Here is a 27,211-nt window from a genome sequence, read left to right on the forward strand (position 1 = left end):
CTGTACCAGTCTTGCCAATTTCTCTTCCCACAATATGATTAGATTAGATTAGATTCTCTACAGTGCGGAACAGGCCCTTCAGCCCAACAAGTCCACACCATCCCTCCGAAGAGAAACCCACCCAGACCCATTCCCCTGCCCTATATTTACCCCTGACTAACGCACCTAACACTGTGGGCAATTTAGCATGGCCAATTCACCTGACCACCACATCTTTGGATTGTGGGAGGGAACCAGAACACCCGGAGGAAACGCACACAGACACTGGGAGAATGTGCAAACTCAACACAGACAGGTGGGAATCAAACCCAGGTCCCTGGTGCTGTGAGGCAGCAGTGCTAACCACTGAGCCACCATATAGTGAGAAATAAACCAGTATTCGTCAATTTCACATGTGTGTGGCCTCTATTTGACAATTCTCCCACATCTACTAAGGACTTCAGGATTTTCAATTTCACCTTTCTGACATTCAAAATTTTCCTTTTTATCCATTAAATATGTTTTTGGTGTGAAGTACCAAATACTAGATTGATTGTGATTTTATACAAGCCAGCTTTATTGAAATTGAACCAAGTACAGTATACTTTTAAAAAAAAATGCACAAAAACAATTTCTGGTAACAAAACAAATAAAAACCCTACAATGCTAAAAGATAAACTTAAGTCATTATCATTTTGGAGACTATTGTAACCAAGCGTGGAGTTAAATGTTGTGCAGCTAATTTTTTTTCGAAAGGCAGAAAGATGTGATTTTTACAACAAAATACTGAAATAATCCAAACACAGACTACAAATGACATTGATCATTAATGGCTCTGACTATTTCTTTCATGCTTGAGTTAAAGATCACATCATTAGATATTTTCCAAATCTTGGTTGCTAGGAGAACAGAATGGAAATCTCCCTCTTGTACAATTACAGATGTTAATCCTATGAAGGATACATTTTTACACAATTCATTTATCACTTCTAATTCCAAAAGAAATTGAGGTATTCAAATTTGACATTAATTCCTTATCTATTTTCTGTTTGTTCATTCATAGGATGTCAGCGTTGCACGCTACCAGCACTTATTGCCCATCCCTAATAGCCCTGGGCAAGTTAGTGTGCTGCCATCTTATACCCCAATGACTGCAGGGGGCTCAAACTATGTTGGGGGGAGGGAGGGAGGGAGGCTAATCTTAGGATTTTAACCTATAACTCCTAGGCGAACGAGTCATACTGACCAACCAGCAGTTGTCGTTAGATATGTGACAATTTACTTTGTTCCAAGGGATTCTCTCTCTAATCAGGACAAAGGAGGGTGCACTGCTTCTATTTGATATCTAGATTTCCCGGAGTAGCCATCTTTGTGGCTTGTTAAGTGTGATTGCTTACTTAGGAAAAGTTCTGTTTGTTGGGAACTTTGTTGTCATTTTCACACACTCCTTGAAATACAGGTTGTTCTGTTATAACCTGTGGTCCGTCAACACAAAATTGCTGGAACACGATTGATGAATTGGGGATGCTGATGCTACAGTGCAAACATTTGAAGCGTGTGTTGGCTGTGACACGATTGAATCGCTTACACTTTAAGTGCTGTTTCTAAAGCACGATTTTTCTAATAACACGGGGTTGTACAAGAATGCAAACATCACATTATAGAAGAACTGACTGTATTCTTAAGCCAGCATCCCATCACCAGTCACCCTTTATTTACAAATGCATTGCCTTTGACAATAGTCCTGCCTCTCACTGAGTCAGGCATTCTAGGGATCCATATCCCTGACATTTATCCTTGTATGTCAGTCAGGTTTTATGTTAGACCAGACTAACAGCCCCAGTTAGGGAACTCATATTCAATGAGGTCCAGCTGGCTGATCTCATTACAATCACAACACTTTTGTTCAGAGATTCACAGAAAAAAACAGATCCTGTTTTCAAAAATTAAATAATCTCTAATTGCTTGTTATGAAAGTGTTAAGTGAATGAATTAATCAGAAAACATTTGAAAAATTACTTCTGTAGACTTAATTCTATTTTTAAAAATTCATTCAAAGGATGTGGGCATCATTGGTTAGGTCAACAATTATTGCCCAGGGTCAACCACATTGCTGTGGATCTGGAGTCATATGTTGGCCAGACCAGGTATGGATAGCAGATTTTCTTCCTAGAGCACATTACTGAACCAGATGAGTTTTCCTCCAACAATTGAGAATGTTATGATCATCGTTAGACCCTTAATTACAGATTTTTATTGAATTCAAATTCCACCATCTCCCATGGCATGTTTTGAACCTGGGACCCTTGATCATTAGCTGGGTCTCGGGATTAATTGCCAAGTGAGAATTCCATGAGGCCATTGCTTCCCTTCTTATAGCGGTTCATGAATGGATAGTGATTTTCATTGGTACAAAAACACAGAGGAATGTCCAACACATTTGATTTACTGACCAATCTCAGGCATTCCGAATGCAAAAGATTAAAAAACACATATCTCAACAAATCCATCATCTAGCATTCATTCAAAACATTCACTTCCAAATTATATCACTTTTAGAATCAATTGCACTTTTCATTTTACAATCCAAAATAAAAAACAGGAAATCAGGGATTATTTTCCAAGATTCACTGTTTAATTTCTGGACAATCCTTTCAAGCTCCCCAAACTACTTGATGAGTAATGGCGTCCTGCACCATGGGCACTTGACTTCTGCCGACATATTGCAATATTTAAAACTGTATGTTGTGAGATAATCATGAATGTAAACATACAAGCAGCTGCAGACAATAAAATGGATGGCAGATCTGATGTACAACAAGAGGAAAGAGCAATATTGTAATGATCACAGCATTGGACAAGGGAACATTGGTACGGATTACAGGCATGAATCCCAGTCTTTCAGAATTCTAGGATCATTGCCACTTGTTAGTATACTGAAGAGAAAATAATGAAAATATATGGTGTTATGTGGGACCTCAAAACAAATTCACATATAATGTGCATCATTGGCCTCAATCATACTTATACCCATTGTTTTCTTGTGTTCCAGCACATATGCTGCATAAAACTCCTTCCTCCAACTTAACATCAACTGCAATGTAGTGTCAAAACTTGTTTAAGACCAGTAGTGCTGAGTAATGGTTTCAGGGAACAGAGTTATTCATTGTGAAAAGGAATTGGAGAAACTGAAGCTTCTTCCATTTGAACAACAGAACCTGATAAACACAAAGAATTATTTAGCGAGATAGAAACAATTTCTTCTCTATGAAAATAGGGCAAAGATCAAATTGAGCATTTAGGATGAAAAAGATTAAGCAGGAGGGAATTTGGGACATTGAGGGATTGAGTCACATGATATTTTTTTCTCAGGTGCTGCATGGTCACTGAAGGCCTCAATGTGGGGAGAAGAGATTCAACAGTAGGTAACATGAGCAGACTGTCAGTCAGAAGTGCACCATTCACCACATTGCTACTGTCAAGAAAGATTCATTCCTTACCCACACTAAAAGCAGGCATTTAGCCCTTTACTGCCATGAATGAGAGATCTCAACACATGTTGCAGAACTGGTTTGCCCAGCACTTTGGGAAAACACTGATCATCAATTACACTTATAAAAAAAATCAAAGTCAAGTACTCAGCACAATTCATCACAAGATAGGAAAACTTTGGTAAAAACCGAAAGCACTACAGATACTGCAAATCAGAAACAAACACAGAAATTGCTGGGAAAGCTCACTAGATATGGCAACATCTTCAGAAAACAATGAGAGTTAACTTTTCGGGTCCAGTGACCTTCCTCAGAACTTCCCCTGAGGAAGGGTCACTCAATCTGAAATGTTACCTCTGATTTCTCTCTGTAAATGCTGCCAGAATAGGAAAACTTCAGTGATAACCTGATCATTCTGTAAACTTTACTTGTTTTTTTAAAGAAAAGCTATCTCAAATCATTTTAAATGGTTCCGGTTTCAAAGGGAAAGTCATGCAAAATGTGCATTTTTATGTGAACAAAACTGCTTCAAGGCTTCTGTGCTCAAATTAAATACAATGTGAAAACATTAAGTTGACTATTTCATGCAGCTCTCCTGCACTTAAGTTAAACAGCATAAAAAATTGAGTTGCAATACTAGAAAATGTGAAAACGAGGTCAAAATGTGTATAAGTGCTTTGTTGAATAGACCCCACTGAATAAAGCCAAATTTTGACCAGGATTGACTTTTTTTTCCACATTGCACTTATAGGTAGCATAGAATGATGCAGCACAAGTGTAAATTGGCTGAACTTACACACACACACGCACACGCATACACACGGGCATACACACGCGCACAGTAATTTTATCCTGCTCAAGATTAACTTTTCTTTGAAGGTTCAGTTATTGGGGTGCTTTTGTTGTATTTCTGAGCAACACCATAAGGAACATGTGCTGCAATCGTTCCCATTGCTTGTGCTCCTTTAACATGGAACATCTGGTCATCAAAGAAAATGTGAGGGCGTATTTTTTCCAAGAGTGGCCCTTTAGGTGCCCCTGCAAGGAAGAGTGCTTCATCAACCTCCAGGCCCCAGCTGCGAAGAGTCTTTAAAGCCCTTCCTCCAGAACTTGCAGCACTTCGTGCGGTGACCAGGTAAGTCCTGATGGGGCAGTCCAAGCGCAAATCCTTTGCATGGAACTTCTTCTGCAGTTTCCCCAATACTTCCAAAAATCCTTTGAGAGGACCCTACGTGCAAAATAAATGAATAAATTAGACTTTTCAAAAACCATTGAGGGGTAATGATTGCAGAACTGATATCTTTAACCTTTACTTAAAGATAATCTCTCATTTTATACTTCTGTCATCCAAGGTCAATGACCATTTATGACCTCAAAAGTACTTCTCTTTACCGCTCCCACCACCCAGTGTACTTTCAAGTTAAAACCAATTTGGATTAAACAGAATTGGCAACTCTCTGACATTCCTGCAATATACCCCGAGTACAATGTGAGAAAGATATTGCCTTTTACCCTGTACAGAAAAGCAATCCAATGATAAAACATACATTAATGCTTCAGTTATCTTGCGTGACAAACTCAGCCTGATGGGGTGGGGCAAAAGCAGTTTATCTGATTCAAAACAATCAAAACATTGTTTCCTTTTCTCTTAATGTTCCTCACATTTCATGGTGATAACGCTAGTGTCTCTCTTTCCAATCTGATGTATAATCTTGATGAGAATTTTCCTTTATGAATTTGAGCTATCTCTTCCCTTATTCTGGAAAATGTTTTTTAAAGTTTGAATTTCCCACTCCATACAGCGAGTGAGATTATGCAGTGAAAGTTAATATTTACGGAGGATAGTGGAGGGGTGAGAAAGGGGTGGGACGGTGACTGGGGGAAAATGATGTTCTGTCCAGAGGTCTGATGTCTCAAATCTCTTCGTCACTCCCATACTATTTAGCATCCCCACCCCTAAAACAATTCAAATGAAGACTGATCTTAGACCATTTTAATAGAGCATTATAAAGCTAATACGATACCCTGCACTGGCAAGTTCTCTTGGATGATGCCTCAGGTGGAATTTATTGTAGGAGCCAATAAAAGGCACAAGCCATGAAGAAATGGGTTCTGTTGCTATTCCTCCTCTAATCCAAGTACATCAGGTTTCTGTCACATGAGAGTTTCTGTTTCAAGACTTTCCTCACTTGTCTCATGGTCTGTAATTAGAATGTGTATGATTCATCTTAATATCCATATTTCAAAGGTCTCTTATTTCCCCAAAGATCTTTACTTATTGTCTATATTTCTGAAGCATATCGGAAGTTCAACAGTGTAGAATGTACAATTTAAAGATGTGCAGGCTAGGTGGATTAGCCATGGAAATGGAGAGTTACAGGGAATAGGGTAGGGGGCTGGGTTTGGGTGGGCTGTTCTTCAGAGGATTGGTGTGGACTTGATGGGCCAAATGACCTACTCCCATACTGGAGGGACTCTATGAAAGGTGTGGACAAATCCCTTTTGCCTACAAAGAACAGGGTCCTACATGTGAATGTATATAACTTCCAGCCTGTGTCAATGGGTCACATCACAAATCCAGCGGATAGTCTTAAACTGGTTTCCGACAGTTTTTTTCAGCATGAACAGAATTATTTAATAAATGCTGCCTAATAAGAAAACCATAACAAAAACGAGAGTGACAGATGCTGGAAATCTGAAACAAAAACTGAAATTGCTGGAGAAACTCAGCAGGTTGGTAGCATCTGTGGAGAGAGACCCTTTTTCAGAAAACTCCTATATGCTGGTCACTATATGGACTGGGTTTTGACATATGGGCTGGTTAAGCAGACAACATATGTTGCCAGTATGGAGGGTCGGTGTGGACTCTGTGTGTTGAACGGCCTACTTCTACACTGTTGAGATTCTATGGCTTTAGGAGGTGCATTTTGTCCTATTTTTTATGAAGAAAGCAGACTCTTTGGCATCTCTGTCTCAACCTTTCTTTACAAAAAAAAATCCAGGGCAAAATACACCTCTTGAAGCTGTAATGTCATTGCTCTACTAAGTATTGTCGAGTGTCAGTTTAACCTGGGCAAGAGGCTTGTCTTCAAACTTCAGCTCATGTTCAAAAAATGTATCTAATCCGTGAGCCTTGACAATCTTTTCCGATTCGTCAGAGAAAAGAACAGCATCTCCATCAAATGCCACCCTCAGCTGGTGATCTGAAAGCTGCAGGTCCTTGTCGCTCTGAAACATAGTCGCTGCTGCAATTCCTGCAATTGGGGAAACAAAACAAGGCAACATGCTATAACAGTCTCACTGCTGAATACAGGCACGTCACAAACGCTCCATATCACAACTATTGTCCCATATTGAACAATACATTTCACTTGGCACTGTTAGTGTTCTTCAGTTTTGGAGACTAGGGCTATATGATGATATTATAAGGTCCTTTTCAAAAGCTTTTCACTGTAGTCCAAAACCTGTCATATTGAAAATACTTGATACATTGACTCTCTCAAATTTAAGATACTTTGTACATCACTGGCGAGTCGGGGGTGAACTAGGCAGGAAGAATGCGTTTGGTTATAGAGTTATTGAGTCATTCAGCATGGAAACAAACCCTTCGATCCAACCAGTTCATGCCAACCATGTTTCCAAACTAAACTAAAATACCTGCTTGTGTTTGGCCCATATCCCTCCAAAGATTTTTTATTCACATACTTATCCAAATGTTTTCTTAAATGTTGTAACTGTATCTGCATCTTTTACTTCCTCTGGAAGTTCATTCCACTTATAAGCTACTCTCTTGTGTAAGAAGGCTCCCCCTCATGTTCCTTTTAAATCTCTCTTCTCACCTTAAAAATATGTCCCCTCGTTTTGAATTCTCCTACCCCAGGGAAAAGACCTTTGCTATTCACCTTATCTGTGCCCCATGTGATTTTATAAACCTCTATAAGGTCACCCATTTACACAATCTCGCTGGTTTGTGTTGTGTTCAGCACATGGGTCTGTGAGCAATGTTCTTACCCTTTATAAGCCCTATTCCTTGCAGATGGAGCCAATGACCCCATCCAATCAGAGTGTGCGTGGAACCAATTTCTTCCCCATGCCGGGCCCTCAGTTTCTAGCACTGTGGAAGGTGACAGTTGAGTGCTCTCCAACCAGTGGTCCACCTGAATGTGTCGGTGAGTCCCAGAACATCCCATATCCCCTTTGTAGAACCCTTTGTGTAAACCCCACAAGCTTTCATGCTTCTCCCACAGGGCTTCCCAATACAGTTAGTCAGAGGCAACTTCTGATATGAGTACGGTGCAATGTCTGCAGATCTGCTCAGCCTGGTTCCAGTCAGGGAATCAGAGCCTGTGGGGTCTGGGGAGTAGGGGAAGTGATCCAACACAGAGACCAATGTAGCAGCTTAGTGAGGCAGCCTTGCCCAGTCTAACAGCTGGGTGTACGTCCTGGGACATAAAGAATCGTTGCAGCAAAGCTAGTGACCAGTGAGCTCTGCAACATAAGCCTGTGCTTCCAAAGTGCACTGTCAGTGTATCGAAGAGGTGCCACAACAGTTATAAGGGGCCTGTAATACCACACACCAATGTCTGTGGACAAGGACAGCATACAGCTGGTACTTGTGGATTATGCCTTGGGCTGCAGTTTGGTTGTATGGGAACACGAAGGTCATTCGGACAAAGCAGCAAGAGTGATCCACTTGGTACCTGCTCTGCCTTCAACACAGCATTTTCCTCAATGTCAGGTTTATTTACTAGCAACATAGCTGCTCTAAAAGTTTGTTACGGTGCCAGAGTGTCAACTTTGGAGCTAGTGCTCAGTCTGGGGCTGGAACTCTCATTCCTCTGGTTTATAATTAAAGAGACTGAGCTACAGCTGACATTAGAGTATCCCAATACCATGAACTTGTGTGGCCTCGGCATTGGATAAACAAATGCTACAGAGAATTGACTTCAATCCAATCCCTCACCTTCAAATATATGATTGATAATATTACAGACGGTCACAAGGGAAATGGATCCTTCCTAGGATTTCAAGGTGTTTGAGGGATAAAGATTGCCCAGCACACTTGGATAGTTCCTCTCCTTCAGAATAGTTTTGCGGGATCCTTTACAATCATGAGGGCACAGGCGCAGTTTGAAGTTAATACCTTATTTGGCATCTCTGATAGTGCAGTGGGTATAGCAGTGGGTGTCAATTTTTTAGTGTGTTTAAGTCATGAGGTGAGAGTTGAATTCACAAGCTTTGATGCAGAAATGAGATTTCTCCAATGGAGCTAGGGTTTGTACATAATGTGTGAAGAGGCAAATTTAGGCCATTGAACACCCAGATCTACTCTGAGATTATTAATCTGACTTGTATTGTTCACAAAGTGCCTGCAATTGATCACGTAACTTGCTGACTTCCTTTTGCTACAAGGACAGTACTTCTTCATGACTTGTGGAAGATTTACCATTTCTAAATCTGGTGGAAAGCAGTGATTGGAATGTGTGCTACTACAGACGCTAACCCTAAAATACTCCTGATTCGGAGGTGCTGGTGTTGGACTGGGGTGGACAAAGTTAAAAATCACACCTTACCAGGTTATAGTCCAACAGGTTTATCTGGAAGCACTAGCTTTCGGAGCACAGCTCCTTCATCAGGTGGTTGTGGATGATAAGATCCTAAGACACAGAACTTATAACAAAAGTTTACAGTTTGATGTAACTGAAACTATATATTGCAAAAAGACCTGGATTGTTTGTTAAGTCTCCCATCTGTTAGAATGGGCGTGTTGGTTTCAGTTCTTTCATATGCAAATCTCAGAACCATCTTAAAGTTACATTCTCAAGTGAACTTTAACAACAGGTGCCAGGTTGGCCCAGATAATGCATTGAAGGTGTGAGGTGCCCGGTGTGAGGCTGTTGTGTGATTTTAAACTAAAATATTCCAGGAGCCTACTACTTACATCTATTTTCTCAGCTAAATGTGGTATAATATTTAAAGCAATGCAATTCTTGGAGGTAGTAACCCTAAATTTGCTGGTTTAATTGAAATGAGAAAATGACATACAAAACGTGCTCCAAAAACAGACGTCTCTGGAGATACTCTGCTGGCAGGAACTTAGGAGCATTGACATACTGAGGAATCTTAGGCTACAAATCTGTAGCTCCCCGAAAGTGGCACCACTATTGAGATAAGGTGGTACAAGATAAGGTGCTTGCCTTCATTGTGTAGGGCATTGAGTATAATAGTTGGCAAGTCATGTTACAGATATATAAGACTTTAACTCAGCTATATTTGGAGTGCTGCGTGCAGTTCTGGTTGCCACACTGTAGGAAGGATGTAGAGGCTTTGGAGAGGGTGCAAAAGAGATTTACAAGGATCCTAGCTGGATTGGAACATATTAGATATAAGGAGAGGTTGATTTGTTTAAACTAGAGCATTGGAGACCAAGAGGTGGCCTGATAGAGTATATATAAAATTATGAGAAACATGGATAGGGTGGATAGTCAGTCTTTCCCAGGTTGGAATATCAAATACTAGTGAGCCATAAGTTTAAGGTGAGGGGGACAAGTTTTAACGAGCAAGTTTTTTTTTTACACAGAGGATGGTAGGTGCCTGGAACATGTTGCCAGGTAGAAGCAAATACAATAGCAACTTGTAAGAGGCATTTAGATAGACACATGAACAAACAGGGAATAAAGGGATACAGATCACGAGCAGGCAGATGGGATTAGTTTAGAAGGGTCTCACGGGTCTGCACAGGCATGGTGGGTCGAAGGGCCTGTTCCTGCACTGCACTGTTCTATGTTTGGCAGCATCAGTGGAGAGAAAGTAGAGTTAATGTTGACTCTAGTCACCCTTCTCCAGAGCAGTGGAGATGTTAAGTCAGTTGTTCTTGCCACAGATACTCCCAGACCAGCTGAGTTTCTCCAGCAGGGTTCTGTTTTTGTTTCAGATTTCCAGAATCCATAGTTCTTTGTTTTATGAACATGCTTGCTCTATTGAACAGTCAACTGGTTGGATGATGGACTAATTGTTACATAGGTGTGTGTGTGTGGTGTGTGGGGTGCATGTGTGTGTGGGGTGCGTGGGGGGGTGTGTGTGATCTATCAGCAGGGTGTGATCTATCAGCCTGTGTGAGTGTGTGTGTGATCTAGTTCTGCTCAAAACGTACACAACGGGAGTGTGATGTACCGTATCAGTCAACAAAGCTCTTGGTCACACTGTGCTGTGTAAATATCATATGGTTGATTCGACAACTTAAAAGCTGCTAGGAAATAGCTTAAACAAGCAATTTGAAAAAACTGACCTATAATCAAGGTTCATTCAAACCGATATTAAACCTCTTTACAAAAGAGCACCTCCCCAACTGAGAGGAACATTAACTGGACCATGGAAAATGTTACAATCTTGTGGTACTGGCCAGTAATCAAAGTGATCAATTGCTGAAGACAGACCAGTGCCAAAGGAATATAAGGAAATGTGCCCAAGAGAGATAGTTAGCTAGTAAGACTCATTTGATCAGTAACTGAAAATGGACACAGAGCAGACTGATCACATAAAACATGACAACGCAGGATCAGGCCCTTTGGCCCCCAATGTTATGCTAAACATATCGCCAAATTAAATTAATCTAATTTAATCACTCTTAACTTTGACCTCCTGCATCTGCAGTCCTCACTTTCTCCTAGTGGGGGATTCAGTTATGATATTGCCATTGAATGTCAGGAGGCAGTTAGATTGTCTTCATTGGTGATGGTCATAACCTGGCATTTGTCTGGTGTGAATGTTACTTGCCACTTGTTAGCCCAAGCCTGGATATTGTCCAGATCTTGTTGCAATTGAATATAGACTGTTTCAGTATCTGAGGAGTTGTGAATAGTGCTGAACATTGTACAATTATCAGCGAACATCCCCACTTCTGACCTTATGTTGGAGGAAAGGCCATTGATAAAGCAACTGAAGATGAGCCTAGGACACTACCCTGAGAAATTTCTGCAGAGATGTCCTGGAGCTGAGATGACTGACCTCCAACAACCATGACCATATTCCGAGGTGCCAGGGTATGACTCCAAACAACAGATAGCTTTCCCCCCACACCTATTGATTCCAGTTTTGCAGGGCTCCTTGATGCGACACGCAGACAAATGCAGCCTTGATGTCAATGGCTGTCATTCTCCCCTCCCCTCTGGAATCCAGCTCTTTTGTCCATGTTTGAACCAAGACTGTAATGAGGTCAGGAGCTGAGTGACCTGACAGAACCCAAACTGGGCGTCACTGAGCAGGTTATTGCTGAGCAGGTGCTGCTTGATAGCACTGTTGATGACACCTTCCATCTCTTTCATGATTATTGAGTGTAGATTGATGGGACGGTTATTGGCTGGGTTGTGTTTGGCCTGCTTCTCATGTGCAGGACATATCTGGGCAGTTTTCCACATAGTCAAGTGGATCTTAGTGTGGTAACTATACTGGAACAGTTTGGCTAGGGGAGTGGCAAGTTCTGGAGCACAAGTCTTCAGTGCTCTTGCTGGAATGTTGTCAGGGCCCATAGCCTTTGCAGCATCCAATATCCCCAGCCATTTCTTGATGTCACATGGAGTGAATCGAATTGGCTGGAGACTGGTATCTGTAATGCTGGGGACCACTGGAGGAGGCTGAGATGGATCGTCCACTCTGCACTTCTGGCTGAAGATTACTGCAATTGCTTCAGCCTTATCTTCTACACTGATGTGCTGGGCTTTTCCGTCATTGAGGATGGGCATATTTCTGGAGCCTCCTCCTCCGCCAGTGAGTTGTTTAATTATCCAGCATCATTCACGTGGCAGGACTGCAGAGCTTAGATCTAACCTGTTGGTTGTGGGATTGCTTAGTTCTATCAATAGCTGCTATACTGTTTGGTGGCTTCACCAGTTTGACATCTCATCTTCAGGTATGCCTGGTGCTGCTCCTGGCATGCCCTCCTGCACTCTCCATTGAACTAGGGTTGAACCCCTGGCTTGATGGCAATGGTTGAATATGCCGGGCCATGAGGTTACAGATTGTGTTGGAATGTAGTTCTGCTGCTGTTGATGGCCCACAGCGCCTCATGGATGACCAGTTTTTAGTGGCCAGATCTGCTTGACATCTGTCCCATTTAGCACAGTGATAGTGTCATACAACACAATGGAGGTAATTCTCAATGTGAAGGCGGGACTTTGCACAAGGACTATGCGGTGCTCACTCTTACTGATACTGTCATGGACAGATGCATCTACAGATGGTAGATTGGGAAGTATGATGTTGAGTATGTTTTCCTTCTGGTTCGTTTCCTCACCATCTGCCACAGACCAAGTCTAGAAGCTATGTCCTTTAGGACCCAATCAGCTCAATTGCTGCTGCCAAACTACTCTTGGTGGTGGACATTGAAATCCCCAGAGTACCTTGTGTTGGTCAAGTGGACTGTAGACTGATGGAAACTGACTTTGTTAGGTACACAGGGATAGCAGCAGGTCATTCCATTCCTAAGACTCTTCTATCATCAGTTGGATCTAGATTTATATTTTAATTTCATCCACTGCCTTGTCTTAGTATCCTTTAATCCTCTTGGTCTCCAAAAGGTTATTATTTCTGATTTGTTATTAAATGAGCTCACATTTGCTTTTTGTATAAGAGGTGTACTTCGCAAGATTGAGCAGTCTGCTTAAAGCCAATAAAGTAAACAGCTTGTGAGGCCTTGTTTTTTTTTGAAAAGTTGGAACAATAGAAGCAGCCTGAATGGGTGGAATCAAGTTCCCACAGAACCAGGATTTTAAATTTCAGCTTTCAGCAGTTGCTGGGTCTTGAAGGTGGATGTGGAAGCTTTTAGTTCTCTCTGTTACAGCCAAAAGCTGGGATTCTCTTCCTGCTGCTAGAATTGCATGTGAGACAATGTACTTCACTGAATTTGTCTTTGTCAAGGGTGTGACTATGGGAAGTTAATTGAGTGGAACAGTTAATTAGTGGTAGTTAATATATATATATTATTTGTTCAGCATTTTCATAGAGTTGCAGTTAAACTAATTATTTTCTTTTATTCTTATTTTGTCTGTACTTTAACTGTAGTGTTTTATGTAAAGTCCAGTCGTTTGACCAATTGAATTGTTCCTGTAATGCAACACCTTACACTTACCTTTAAAATAAGAAGTAGTTAAGGTCTAGCCTATCTTCTTAATATATTTTGAGGGGATTTGGTCTGGTCTATAACAGACAGAACATTAGATTAGATTCCCTACAGTGTGGAAACAGGCCCTTCAGCCCAACTAGTCCACACCGACCCTCCGAAGAGTAACCCACCCAGACCCATTCCCCTCTGACTAATGCATCTAACACTATGGACAATTTAGCATGGCCAATTCACCTGACCTGCACATCTTTGGACTGTGGGAGGAAACCCACGCAGACACAGGGAGAATGTGCAAACTCCACTCAGAGGCTGGAATCGAACCAGAGTCCCTGGTGCTGTGAGTCAGCAGTGCTAACCACTGAGCCACCGTGCCACCAAGAGGAGAAATTTCTTTCCTGAGAGAGGGTTGTGAATCTGTGAAATTCTTTACTGTGGAAGACTAGTGGCCGGATCACTGACTGCATTCCAGGCTGATAGAGACAGATTTTTAATTAGTGAGGGAATCAAGGGTTATCGGGAAAAGGCAGGAAAGTGGAGTTGAGAATGATCAGATCAGCCATGACCTCGTTGAATGGCAGAGTAGACTCAATGAGTTGAATGGTCTACCATCTGCTGCTATGTTGTATGGTCTAATGCAATGACAGTGTACAGTGACGGGAAAAATGTGAGCTGACATTATCCTGCCATTTGCACTTCCTCATTTTGTTTATTCATGTCTAGAAGGCATACTCCACCCACATCACATCTGTCAGACTACTCCATAACAGCACTGACAAACCAGGAAAACAACTTCCAAAAGACTTAGCCCCACTCCCACACCACCAAATTTATATTAGTAAGTCGGGATGGAAACTCTAAAAGATAATCCTGGTTACTAATCGCATCTGATTTTTCTAAAAGGTTAGAGATGTCAATTACAGAACTAATATTCCATAAAATCAGTACCCTTTAGTTTTGAAAGGACAGAACACCCAATGAGCTGTAAAAATAGACCTAAATTAAAAAAAGTTGGATTCCAGATTATTCCGAAAATGATTTGCTCAGGATCAATATTTAAATGTTTCAGAATATCAAGAAAACATCAAACACTTTGAGCAGAGAATGTGCACAATGCAACAACCAGTATTTTTTTTAAGTGGAGAAACTAATTCCTTGCTGAAACCCTGTTGCTCAAAACTCCACCCATTAACACAAAAAAACCTTGCAGTTTCAGCATTGCTGTTACACCAATTCTGTCTCCTCCAACAGGACACAAGGCTGTCATAAGTTTACGTCAGTTTATTGAATCTGTACCTGCTTGAATTGCTTCTACCACTTTCTCAGAATCTGCCGAAAGATACAAGTTGGTGAGGTATGCTTTCAGATATCCAACTGGGCTTTTCCCACCAGTCATACAGAACCTTTCAATTGACAGATCTGTTTGAAAAAAAAAACAAAGGCAATATTTTTTAGGTGCAGCCTGCTTTAGATACTTGTTGCAATTATTTTTCAATTAATCAATAAAACATCTTCTAAAGGTGTATTTAATCACATTCTATTCCAAAACCTATTTAATATCTATATGAATGACAAGCTGCAAAATCTGTGAATGAGTATTTTGTTCTCTGTTTAAACCTGGCCAAATTTCTGTTTAATGCAGGTCAAAGTTTTTCAATAATTATATGGACGTGTGTATTGTGTATGAATGAGTCATTACACCTCAATGGCCCACACTTGCACACACCCTGAGTTTGACAAATTAACTTGAATTGACTTGTGTTAAAATGCTAATACAGCAAGATATCCATCATTCAGACATGCTTTGCATGACTTGGGTGCAGCAAACACAAATTTGTCAGGTCTTACTCAAGAGTTTCGTCTGTAATTGAGGGAATGAGTCTCTGTAAAGTGGGAGTCAGGATCCTGCACAGTTTATTGGGAAAACATACCTGAACTGCATTGTTTCAAAAATTCTTTTGTTGTATTTTCAGAAACTGAGTACCCATGAAGTAAATGTTTGCTTCTCTTCTGTTTCATTCCAGTTTTAGTGTTTGTTTTTCTCAGTGGGAACTAGAATGTGACCTGATAACTCAGTCAAGCACTTTGTTACACACATCATTGGGAGAATCTCGGATCCTGATTTTAAGGCAGGAGAGGGTTAACAGAAGAGAGGGGTCTGTCACATGTTAATCTGTTCAGATTATAAATTCTTCTTCAAATCTCTTCCATAATGCAGCTCCGAATCACAACACCACACCTTCTCAAAGGTAGGGCTTAGTAACAGATAGCCAAGCTATCCCAATCAACAGCAGGATAGATTCACACCAGCTAACTGGACTAACCACATTCTTCTTCCTGCCACTCCTTCCCCCACCACACCCTCCCCATGGTCAGCAGTCAGAGTTACTGTGCTAGCACATGCTTTTATTAGTATGCTGCGGTCTGGATCTCCAGCTATTGAATGCATATCCATATATTTCAGAGATTCATAGAATCACGACCACATGGAAACAGGCCATTTGTCCCATCCAATCCACACTGACCGCTGGAAGAGCATCCCACCCACACCCATCACTCTTGCTCTATAACCCTGCATTTTCCATGGCTAGTCCATCTCACCTGCACATCCTTGCACACTAGAGGCAATTTAGCATAGCCAATCCACCTAGCCTGAATATCATTGGACTATGGGAGGAAACCAAAGCAGCCGGAGAACATAGAAACTAGAGCAGGAGTAGGCCAACCAGCTCTTTGAGCCTGCTCTGGCATTCAATAAGATCATGGCTGATCTTTTTGAGGACTTAGATCCACTTACCCACCCTCTCACCGTAACCTTAAATTCCTTTGTTGTTCAAAAGCTGTCTACCTTAACTTTAAAAATGTTTCCTGAAGTGGCATCAACTACTTCACTGGGCAGGGAATTCCATAGATGCACAACCCTCTGGGTGAAAACATTCACACTGCTCTATTACACATCACTGATTCGGTTAGATTAGATTCCCTATAGTGTGGAAACAGGCCCTTCAGCCCAACAGGTCCACACAAACCCTCCAAAGACTAACCAACCCAGACCCATTCTTCTACTAATGCACCTATCACTACGGGCAATTTAGCATGGCCAATTCACCTGACCTGCACATCTTTGGACTGTGGGAGGAAGCCGGAGCACCCGGAGGAAACCCACGCAGACACGGGGATAATGTGCAAACTCCACACAGACAGTCACACGAGGCTGGAATTGAACCCGGGTCCCTGGCACTGTGAGGCAGCAGTGCTAACCACAGAGCCACCATGCTGTCTCATTCCTTCTCAATTCAGTCCTAAATCTGATCTCCCTAATCTTGAGGCTATCTTGTCCTCGCTTCATCTGCCAGTGGAAACATCCTCTCTACTTCTATCCTGTCCAATCCCTTCATAATTTTATGTTTTTATAAGATCCCCACTCATTCTTCTGAATAGAAAACCCACACAGACACGGGGAGAATGTGCAAACTCCACACAGTTGCCCAAGGCTAGAATCAAACCCACATCCCTGGTGCTGTGAGACAGGAGTGCTAACCACTGAGCCACGTGCCACCCCAAATGTTTCCATGACATGGATGACCACAAATTTATCCCACTTTTACTGCCTGCCATTGGTATGTTTGGAAGGAGTAACCAGTTGTGGCTCGATCTCTTTGGTAGTGTTATAAATGTACCTAGTTAGCTTAAGTGTGGGTTGGATACAGAACATTGGACACAGAACTGACAAGAATACATGTTAACCTAGTCTGTTTTGCTTATATCCATGAATTAATTAAACAAGGAGATATCATACCAAGCAGCTTTTTCAGTATCATCACTATCAGATCAGACTTCTGTTCTTATATTAACGATGCTGAGTTTGATGTGTCCAGAGCTATGTTTCTGGCACGTAATCTACAACATTTACTGATGAAAATTATTCTTCAGTTTGTGTAAAAAAAAAACTTTCTGACAATATTTTTATTCTTGTATTGTTCGATGAAGGATGTACCAAAATAAAAAAAATTGGGGGAAAAAGGCATGAAAAGGAGGCAAAATACAGAAAGTGACTAAAATATTTTGCAACACATTGATTAAAATAAGGATTACCGCTTTCTAACAGCCAAACTCTTCCTTAGATATAGCCCTATTATTTACATATTAACCAGCTTTCTGATATATTCCTCTTTGGCTGCGTAATCTCTTGAGCTAGATTTGTTATCTGTTTTTAAACTTTGAAACAATAGATACTCATCACCTGGAGGTTTTAATTTACTTATATTCCCAGTTTGGGTTCACTAGGGTGTAGAGATGGGCCAATGCTTTTTATGAGACTTTGGTCAACACGCACAAGCCAACCCTGCCCACTCTGTTCTGAATAAACCAAAAGCAACTTAACATGAAGTACCAGTAAAATGTTTAGTTAATTTCCTTTGAAGTGTTTCAGTAAAATTAACACTAATACAACACTGTAAACACATCCACTACATGTTATGCTTTTGATGGATTTTACAAGTGCGCCAAATGGCTTTGGGTTACATCAGTGGGGTATGACACTTAGTAATTGAATGCATTCCATTCAAATCAGCATATCTGAATTCTTATGGATAAAAAATGATATCTGCGGTTTTAAATATTGTTAAAGTATCACACTGCTGTGACTTTCTAAATTACTGAAACTTTATTTCTTCTTAAATTTAAACTGCTGAACCACGAGTATGTTTTAGATTCCTGTTCAAACATCTGGCTTTTTGAGTGGTTGAACACAGATTTTTTTTAAAATTGCATAATTACATACAGAGTAAATACCTAATGACCCAACCTAGAAAATTGCTACTTTTAATTTTAAAATCATCTGTCCTGGAGTACTTTCTAAGGAATTTGTTTTACGGGTGTATGGCGCAGTGAGCACTAATTATTTTATCACAAACGTATACTGACAAAATTAGGTACATCACTGCAGGAGTAAAAAGTGAGCTGACCATGGCAATAGCAAGTTACTGTATACAGATATAAACTAAGGAAGCGTAACTTTAGGGATATGAACCTGTCGTGCGTCTGGGAGAAAGCAGCAGAACCAGAGTGTAAATTCAAAATAAAATTCAATGTGCAAAGTAAGTAAGCATACACAGAAGTTTCTATGAACTTACCATAGTGATTGATGCTGTTTATCAGCCTCACACCTACTTGCGCATGGTTGTTTGTCATCAGAACTATATCAAATATTTCATCACTTTCAGGGTAAAGTTCACGTAGTCGTAAGTTAACCGTTTCCAGTGCCTGGAAGAAAGAAATGTATTATATTCTAGAAAACAATTCATTGTTCTACAGAAACTCAACTGGACTCACCACATAAACAGTGGCAACAAGAGCAGGAGAGGCTGGGAATACTGCAGTTAGTAACTCATTTACTGACTCCCTATAGCCTGTCCACCATGTACAAGGTGCGTCTCAAGTGTGAGATGGAATACTCCCTACTTGCCTGGATGGGTGCAGCACCAACAACATGCAAGAAGTTTGACACCATCCAGGACAAAGCAGCCCACTTGATTGGCACCACATCCACAAGCATCCACTCTCTCCACCACCGACACTCAGTAGCAGCGATGTGTAGCATCTACAAGATGCATTGTAGAAATTCACCAAAGATTCTCAAACAGCATCTTCCAAACCCAAGACTACTTCCATCTAGAAGGACACGGGACACCACCACCTTCAAGTTCCCCTCCAAGTCACTCACTGTCCTGACTTGGAAACATATCAATGACCCTGCACCATCGCTGGGTCAAATTCTTGGAAATCACTTCCTAATGGCATTGTGGGTCTACCTACAACATAGGGACTGCAGCGGTTCAAGAAGCCAGCTACCCTCACCTTCTCAAGGGCAACTAGGGACGGACAATACCTGGCCAGCCAGTAATGCCCACATCCCACAGAAATGAATACATCAGAAAGTAATGATTCAACTTAGTGAAAGCTGTTTTAAGTTTCATGGCCTTCATGAAAACGGATATCCCAGCACAGGAAGTGGCTATTTGGACAACCGTGTCTTTGTAGCTGCTCGCTTAGCAAGTGTCCTAACCTTTCAAATATTTATCCATTCTCTTTTACATGATGTCATATCCTACACTTTATAATGGTCATTAGGATAGCCGTTGTTTTAAAAGCATCCTAGTAAAAGGAGAAAATTGTGGGCAGGATGTAAAAGGGCTGAAATTCCAGTGGTCACTATCACTGAAATGCAGTAACAGATGAATGAACTGGACTTAAAGGCTGCCATATATGTTGTAAAATAAATATGTGTAGAGCCATTGGTTATATAATCTTCCAAAATTCCCTAGATCTTGGACAATTTCAAAGACTGCAAACGTAACACCTCTTTCAGAAAAGAGGAACAGAATAAAGCAGGAAACTGTAGGCCAGTAAGCCGGAGATTTGTCATGGTGATAATGGTAGAAGCCATTAATAGTATGAGCAATTAGCAGAAGTTGAAAAAACTTTAGAGAGTCAAATTATTTTATGAAAAGAAAATTGTGTTTGACATTTTTTAAAAGTATTTTTCAGGATGTAACAGACATGTTGGATAAAGGAGAATGACTGGAAGCCATGTATTTGAAATTCTAAAACATATTCAAGGAGTTGCCACAGAAATACTCATGGTGTTGAGATAATATATTAGCATAAATAGAAGATTATCCAACAAATAAAACAGAGTCAGGATAAACGTATCATTTTCAGGGTGACAAGGTGAAACACGGACTGACACAAAGATCAGTGCTGAGCCTCAATTATTTAAAATTATATTACTTATTTGGATGATGTGATCAGACATACTATAGCCAAATTAAATGACAGGAAGAGAGTCTAGATTAGAGTGGTGTTGGAAAAGCACAGCAGTTCAGGCAGCATCTGAGGAGCAGGAAAATTGACCTTTCGGGCAAAAGCCCTTCATCAGGAATAGAGGCAGAGTGCCTGCAGGGTGGAGAGATAAATGAGAGGGGGGTGAGGATGGGGAGAAAGTAGCACAGATTACAATAGGTGAAAGGTCAGGGAGGAGGTTGGGGGAAGGAAGCAAAGAGTACAATCGGTGAATGGGGGTGGGGATGAAGGTGATAGGTCAGAGAGGAGGGTGGAAAGGATAGGTGGAAAGGAAGATAGGCCAGTAGGACAAGTCATGGGGACAGTGCTGAGCTGGCAGTTTGGAACTGGGTGAGGTGGGGGAAGGGGAAATGAAGAAACTGGTGAATTCCACATTGATGCCCTGGGGTTGAAGTGTTCCGAGGTGGAAGATGAGGAGTTTCTCCTCCAGGTGTCGGGTGGTGAGGGAACGGCGGTGAAGGAGGCCCAGGACCTCCATGTCCTCGGCTGAGTGGGAGGGGGAATTGAAATGTTGGGCCACAGGGAAGTGTGGTTGATTGGTGCGGGTGTCCCAGAGATGTTCCCTAAAGCGCACTGTCTCCCCAGTGTAGAGGAGACCGCATCGGGAGCAACGGATACAATAAATGATATTGGTGGATGTGCAGGTAAAACGTTGACGGATGTGGAAGGCTCCTTTAGGGCCTTGGATGGAGGTGAGGGAGAAGGTGTGGGCGTAGGTTTTGCAATTCCTGTGGTGGCAGGGGAAGGTGCCAGGATGGGAGGGTGGGTTGTTGGGGGGCATGGACCTGACCAGATAGTCATGGAGGGAATGGTCTTTGCGGAAGGCGGAAAGGGGTGGAGAGGGAAATATATCCCTGGTGGTGGGGTCTTTTTGGAGGTGGCGGAAATGTCGGCGGATGATTTGGTTTATGCGAAGGTTGGTAGGGTGGAAAGTGAGTACCAGGGGCATTCTGTCCTTGTTACGGTTGGAGGGGTGGGGTCTGAGGGTGGAGGTGCGGGATGTAGATGAGATGCGTTGGAGGGCATCTTTAACCACGTGGGAAGGGAAATTGTGGTCTCTAAAGAAGGAGGCCATCTGGTGTGTTCTGTGGTGGAACTGGTCCTCCTGGGAGCGGAGGAATTGGGAATACGGGATGGCATTTTTGCAGGAGGTAGGGTGGGAAGAGGTGTAATCCAGGGAGCTGTGGGAATCGGTGGGTTTATAAAAAATGTCAGTGTCAAGTCGGTCGTCATTAATGGAGATGGAGGGGTCCAGGAAAGGGAGGGAGGTGTCAGAGATAGTCCAGGTAAATTTAAGGTCGGGGTGGAATGTGTTGGTGAAGTTGATGATTTGCTCAACCTCCTCGCAGGAGCACGAGGTGGCACCAATGCAGTCATCAATGTAGCGGAGGAAGAGGTGGGGAGTGGTGCTGATGTAATTACGGAAGATCGACTGTTCTACGTAGCCAACAAAGAGACAGGCATAGCTGGGGCCCATACAGTGCCCATGGCTACCCCTTTGGTCTGGAGGAAGTGGGAGGATTCGAAGGAGAATTTGTTAAGGGTGAGGACCAGTTCAGCCAAACGAATTAGTGTATCGGTGGAAGGGTACGGTTGGGAACATCGGGAGAGGAAGAAACGGAGGGTTTGGAGGCCCTGGTCATGGCAGATGGAGTTATAGAGGGATTGGACGTCCATGGTGAAGATGAGGCATTGGGGGCCAGGGAAACGGAAGTCTTGGAGGAGGTGGAGGGTGTGGGTGGTGTCTCGAACGTATGTGGGGAGTTCCTAGACGAGGGTGGATAGGACAGTATCAAGGTAGATAGAGATGAGTTCAGTGGGGAAGGAGCAGGCTGAGACAATGGGTCAGCCAGGGTGGTCAGGCTTGTGGATCTTGGGAAGGACCAGGCAGTCTGAGGTTCCCGGACTATGAGGTTGGAAGCTGTGGGTGGGAGATCTCCTGAGGTAATGAGGTTCTGTATGGTCTGGGAGATGATGGTTTGGTGATGGAGGGTGGGATCATGGTCGAGGGGTCGGTAGGACGAGGTGTCTTCGAGTTGGCATCTGGCTTCAGCGGTGTAGAGGTCAGTGCGCCAAACTAAATGACAGGAAGGCTAATGGAATGTTGGCCCTTATTTCAAGAGAATTAGAATATAAGAGTCAGGAGGTCTTACTGCAATTTTACAAGGTGCTAGGGAGATGGCATCTTGAGCAATTTTGGTCCTCTTATTTAAGGGAAGATATTGTTAATTGGAGACAGTCCACAGAAGGTTCACTTGGATGATTCTAGTATGGAGGGATTGTGTTGTGAACAAAGGCCAAACAGACTGGGAGTCTACTCACTGGAGTTTAGAAGAATGGGAGGTGATCTCATTGAAACATCTCGGATTCTGAAGGAGCTTGACAGAGACAATGCTGAGCGGGTGTTTTCCCTCAGTGGAGAGTCAAAGATCAGAGGGAATAGTCCCAGAATAAAGGGGCACCAATTTAAAAATGAGATGAGAAATTCCTTCTCTCAGTGGGTTGAGAGCCTTGGGAATCCCTTGCTGTAGAGAGCTGTAGGGGCAGAGTCCTCGTGCATATTTGAGGTTGACAGAGATTATTGATCAGTCGGGGAATCAAGGGAGATGAGGAATGTTGGATCAGCTATGATATTATCAAGTGATGGAGCAGGGATTGAACAGCCTACTCCTCCTCCTACTTCTTATGGTCTATGGACACAAAGTGAGCAGGAAAGTTAATTGTAAGAACACAACAAATAAAGACAGGTTAAGTGAATGCAAAAATAAAATTGACAGATGGGGTATAATTGTGAAGTTATTTAAATGAGTAGGCAGCAAAAAAATAGGTTTTAAATGTGGTTAACTGCAGCATGCAGCGATGCAGAGGGATTATGGTGGTTTCCACATAAAACACACAGTTCTCACGCAGGTACAATAAATACTACAAAGGCAAATAGAATGTTGATTTTCAGGCAAGGGAGATGAAGTATAAATATAGGAAAATCTTACAAACCCTTTGTCAAGTGTTGGAAACCACACCTAGATTACCATGTGCAGTTTGATCTTTTTGTTTAAAGATGGGATTTACCTTACAATAGAGAGAGTTTAGGATAAGTTTACTCCTATACATACAAAGATGGGATTACCTTAGGAGGAAAAGTATTGCCTAGAAACTGCTCAAATTATTTACTTATTGGCAAATATCTGAAAGCATTTTATAAAATAGAACTTCAGAAATGTACTGACTGAAACATTCATTGTATTCCTGAAATAGATTTTCAAATACTTTTTCTTGGCTGACATTTTGAGTAAATTGCAGCATGTGTAAGCTACAGTGCTTTGATTTTTCTGGTTGAATCCTATGAAAGGAATTCAGTGTTCAAAATAACTTCAATTTTCCCTCACAAGTTGCCATAGTTAACCACAGAGTTACATTACCCATTTATGTAAACCATCCCTGGAATTGAAAATGCCTTATACCTTATGGAACCTCTCAAAATCAAATCTATCACAATGTTTATTTCCCAAAGACAGGCCTAAGTGGACAGTAATGAAATAGTAGCCAGCAGCTCACAACACACAGCAGTCTCTTTAGTACATCTGAGGTCCACTCAATCTCCACCTTCTCGAGAGAGATCATCACATCACCTTTGATTTGTAGACAAGCTGGAGGCTGGAAGAACACAGCACACCAGACAGCATCGGGAGGTGGAGAATCAACATTTCAGGTATAACCCTTTTCATTTAATATGTGTCTGGACAGATGCACGAGTAGGTGGGGAGCAGAGGAATACAGATGCTTAGGAATCGGGCGACAGGTTGAGATAGTGCATTTGGATCAGCTCAGGCTTGGATGGCTGAAGGGCCTGTTCCTGAGCTGTAAATTTTCTTTTGTTTTATTTTCTTTGTTAGGACTTAACACTTCTTCCAGTCTCCTGTGTACTCCATCAGCAGGATGGGGGTGTCTGTCGCGTGAGAGAGAGAGAGAGAGAGAGAGAGAGAGAGAGAGAGATCTATCAGCAGGGTGGGGGTGTCTGTCGCGTGAGAGAGAGAGAGATCTATCAGCAGGGTGGGGGTGTCTGTCGCGTGAGAGAGAGAGAGAGAGAGAGAGAGAGAGAGAGATCTATCAGCAGGTTGGGGGTGTCTGTGTGTATGAGAGCGAGTGAGTGAGCGAGAGAGAGAGAGCGATCTATCAGGAGGGTGTGGGTGTCCGTGTGTGTGTGTGTGTGTGTGTGTGTGTGTGTGTGTGGTCTATCAGCAGGGTGGGTGTCCATGTGCGTATTATCTATCAGCAGGGTGGGGATGTCTGTGTGTGTGTGTGTGTGTTAGAGATCTATCAGCAGGGTGGGGGTGTCCCTGCGTGTGTGTGTGATCTATCAGCAGGGTGGGGGTGTCTGTGTGTGTGTGAGAGAGAGAGAGAGAGAGAGAATGTGTGTGATCTATCAGCACGGTGGGGTGTCCCTATGTGTGTGTGTGTGTGTGTGTGTGAGAGAGATCTGTCAGCAGGGTGGGGCTGTCCCTGCGTGTGTGCGTGTGGGTGGGGGAGGTAGTTGGGACAGGCAGTATAATTTGTTGCAACCGCTCGATATCGAAAATTGTACATTGAGCAACCTCCCTGTCAGAGTTGGAATGTTAAATCAACGTTAAATATTACAATGATCGAAACATGAGAATATTGATTCATGTTAATTTCGAAATGAACAATGCACATTTCCAAAAAGGCAGGATGTGGGAAACCAGAATTATTCACTACCTTCACCAATGGGAATGCCGGCCCCTTTTTCAGAGGCTCCTCTTCGTGGTCCTGTTGGTATTTCACGTAACTTTCCAGGCCTTGCTCTTGATATATTTTCCTTTCTTCCACCATGTTAAAGAGGCAGCGAGAAGACACAGCGATCGTGATAGCATCTTGAGACTTGGGCTAGCCAAGGAAAAGCACACGAGTTTATAAAGCATTGGGAAAAGTTGCATAGGATATTAAATACAAACCGCTTTTTTTTACATATACACTTACAGTCCGCAGTTTCTTTGTGGAAGCTATTTTTTCAAATTCCTTCTGTGCAGCTTTCCAGTCGGTAAACTGCTCCTTGTTTTGAGTGACTGTGCCTGAGGATTCACCCTCCGTTCTGAGTGTCTCCTCACTCATATTTGAAACAGATTTAAGAACTCAGGGATTCTCTCGCTGCCGGGGGATACAGACCCAGCTTCTGAAAATGGAACAAGGAAGTGTCAATGTTGCTCCTGGGCGTTCCTGCCCCCATGATTCTCTATGGTTGAGGCGTGTCACTTTCTGCTGGGCAAGTTCACTTGAGTGGGGGCTGTAGTGTTGCTTCAAGTTCCCGTGCAGCAGTGCAAGAACACACATTCACTGCATGGAAAACTCCATCTCCTTATTGTATAACAATTCACCTCACTAATTTGTCTTCCCATAAAACCCAGCTTGATCAAGTGGATCATCTTGTGGATTGGAGATGCATGTTTTTATTCCAAAGTTCTCGTTTTCTAGGTCTAAAAGAAGGTATAGGAGAAGGTGAGGACTGCAGATGCTGGGGATCAGAGCTTAAAAATGTGCTGCTGGAAAAGCGCAGTAGGTCAGGCAGCATCCAAGGAGCAGGAGAATCGACGTTTCGGGCATAAGTCTTTCCTCAGGAATGAGCAGGGTGTGCCAAGCAGGCTAAGATAAAAGGTAGGGAGGAGGGACTTGAGGGAGTGGTCTTTCCGGAACGCTGATAGGGGTGGGGAGGGAAATATATCCTTGGTGGTGGAGTCCGTTTGGAGGTGGCGGAAATGACGAAGGATGATCCGATGTATCTGGAGGTTGGTGGGGTGGTAGGTGAGGACTAGTGGGGTTCTGTCCTGGTGGTGATTGGAGGGGCGGGGCTCAAGGGCGGAGGAGGGCATCGTCAACAACGTCTGATGGGAAATTGCGGTCTTTGAAGAAGGAGGCCATCTGGGTTGTTCGGCATTGGAATTGGTCCTCCTGGGACCAGATGCGGCGAAGGCGAAGGAATTGGGAATACAGGGGGCAGGGTGGGAAGAGGTTTAATCTAGGTAGCTGTGGGAGTCAGTCGGTTTATAGTATACATCTGTGTTGAGTCAGTCGTCCGAGATAGAGATGGAGACGTCTAGGAAGGGGAGGGAGGAGTCTGAGATGGTCCAGGTAAATTTGAGGTCGGGGTGGAAGGTATTAGTAAAGTGGATGAACTGTTCAACCTCCTCGTGGGAGCACGAGGTAGCACCGATACAGTCATCGATGTAGCGGAGGAAAAGGTGGTGCCAGTGTAGCTGCGGAAGATGGATTGTTCCACATATCCGACGAAGAGGCAGGCATAGCTGGGGCCCATGCGGGTGCCCATGGCTACTCCTTTGGTTTGGAGGAAGTGGGAGGATTGGAAAGAGAAATTGTTCAGAGTGAGGACCAGTTTAGTCAGTAGAAGGAGGGTGTCAGTGGAAGGGTACTGGTCAGTTCGGCGGAAAAGGAAGAAGCGGAGGGCTTTGAGGCCTTCATGATGGGGGATGGAGGTGTATAGGGACTGGATGTCCATGGATGGTCTGGGAGGTGTCTGCGCCTCCCTTGTCTGCCGATTTGATGGTGATATTGCTGAGGCTAAACGCCAACCCCAACCTCGCCATCAAACCGGCAGACAAGGGAGGTGCGGTGGGAGTTTGGCGCACCGACCTTTACACCGCTGAGGCTAAACGCCAGCTCGCGGACACCTCCTCCTACTGCCCCCTTGACCATGACCCCACCTCCCACCACCAAACCATCATCTCCCAGA

The 27,211-nt window shown here is 42.8% G+C and overlaps 1 protein-coding gene across 1 annotated transcript; it reads right to left on the reverse strand.

Annotated features, from left to right (window-relative positions):
• Positions 1–532: 532 nt before the first annotated feature.
• Positions 533–25,680, reverse strand: LOC140466896 (cytosolic 5'-nucleotidase 1A-like). The gene is made up of 6 exons (XM_072562684.1): positions 25,447–25,680; positions 25,186–25,353; positions 18,723–18,852; positions 14,884–15,006; positions 6,540–6,724; positions 533–4,698 (listed from the first exon to the last, which is right to left on the reverse strand). The coding sequence occupies exons 1-6, from the start codon at positions 25,576–25,578 to the stop codon at positions 4,333–4,335; spliced, it is 1,104 nt and encodes a 367-aa protein (XP_072418785.1). The 5' UTR covers positions 25,579–25,680; the 3' UTR covers positions 533–4,332.
• Positions 25,681–27,211: the final 1,531 nt, after the last annotated feature.

This window comes from Chiloscyllium punctatum, chromosome 3 (assembly GCF_047496795.1).
Source record: "Chiloscyllium punctatum isolate Juve2018m chromosome 3, sChiPun1.3, whole genome shotgun sequence".
Lineage (NCBI taxonomy): Eukaryota > Metazoa > Chordata > Chondrichthyes > Orectolobiformes > Hemiscylliidae > Chiloscyllium > Chiloscyllium punctatum.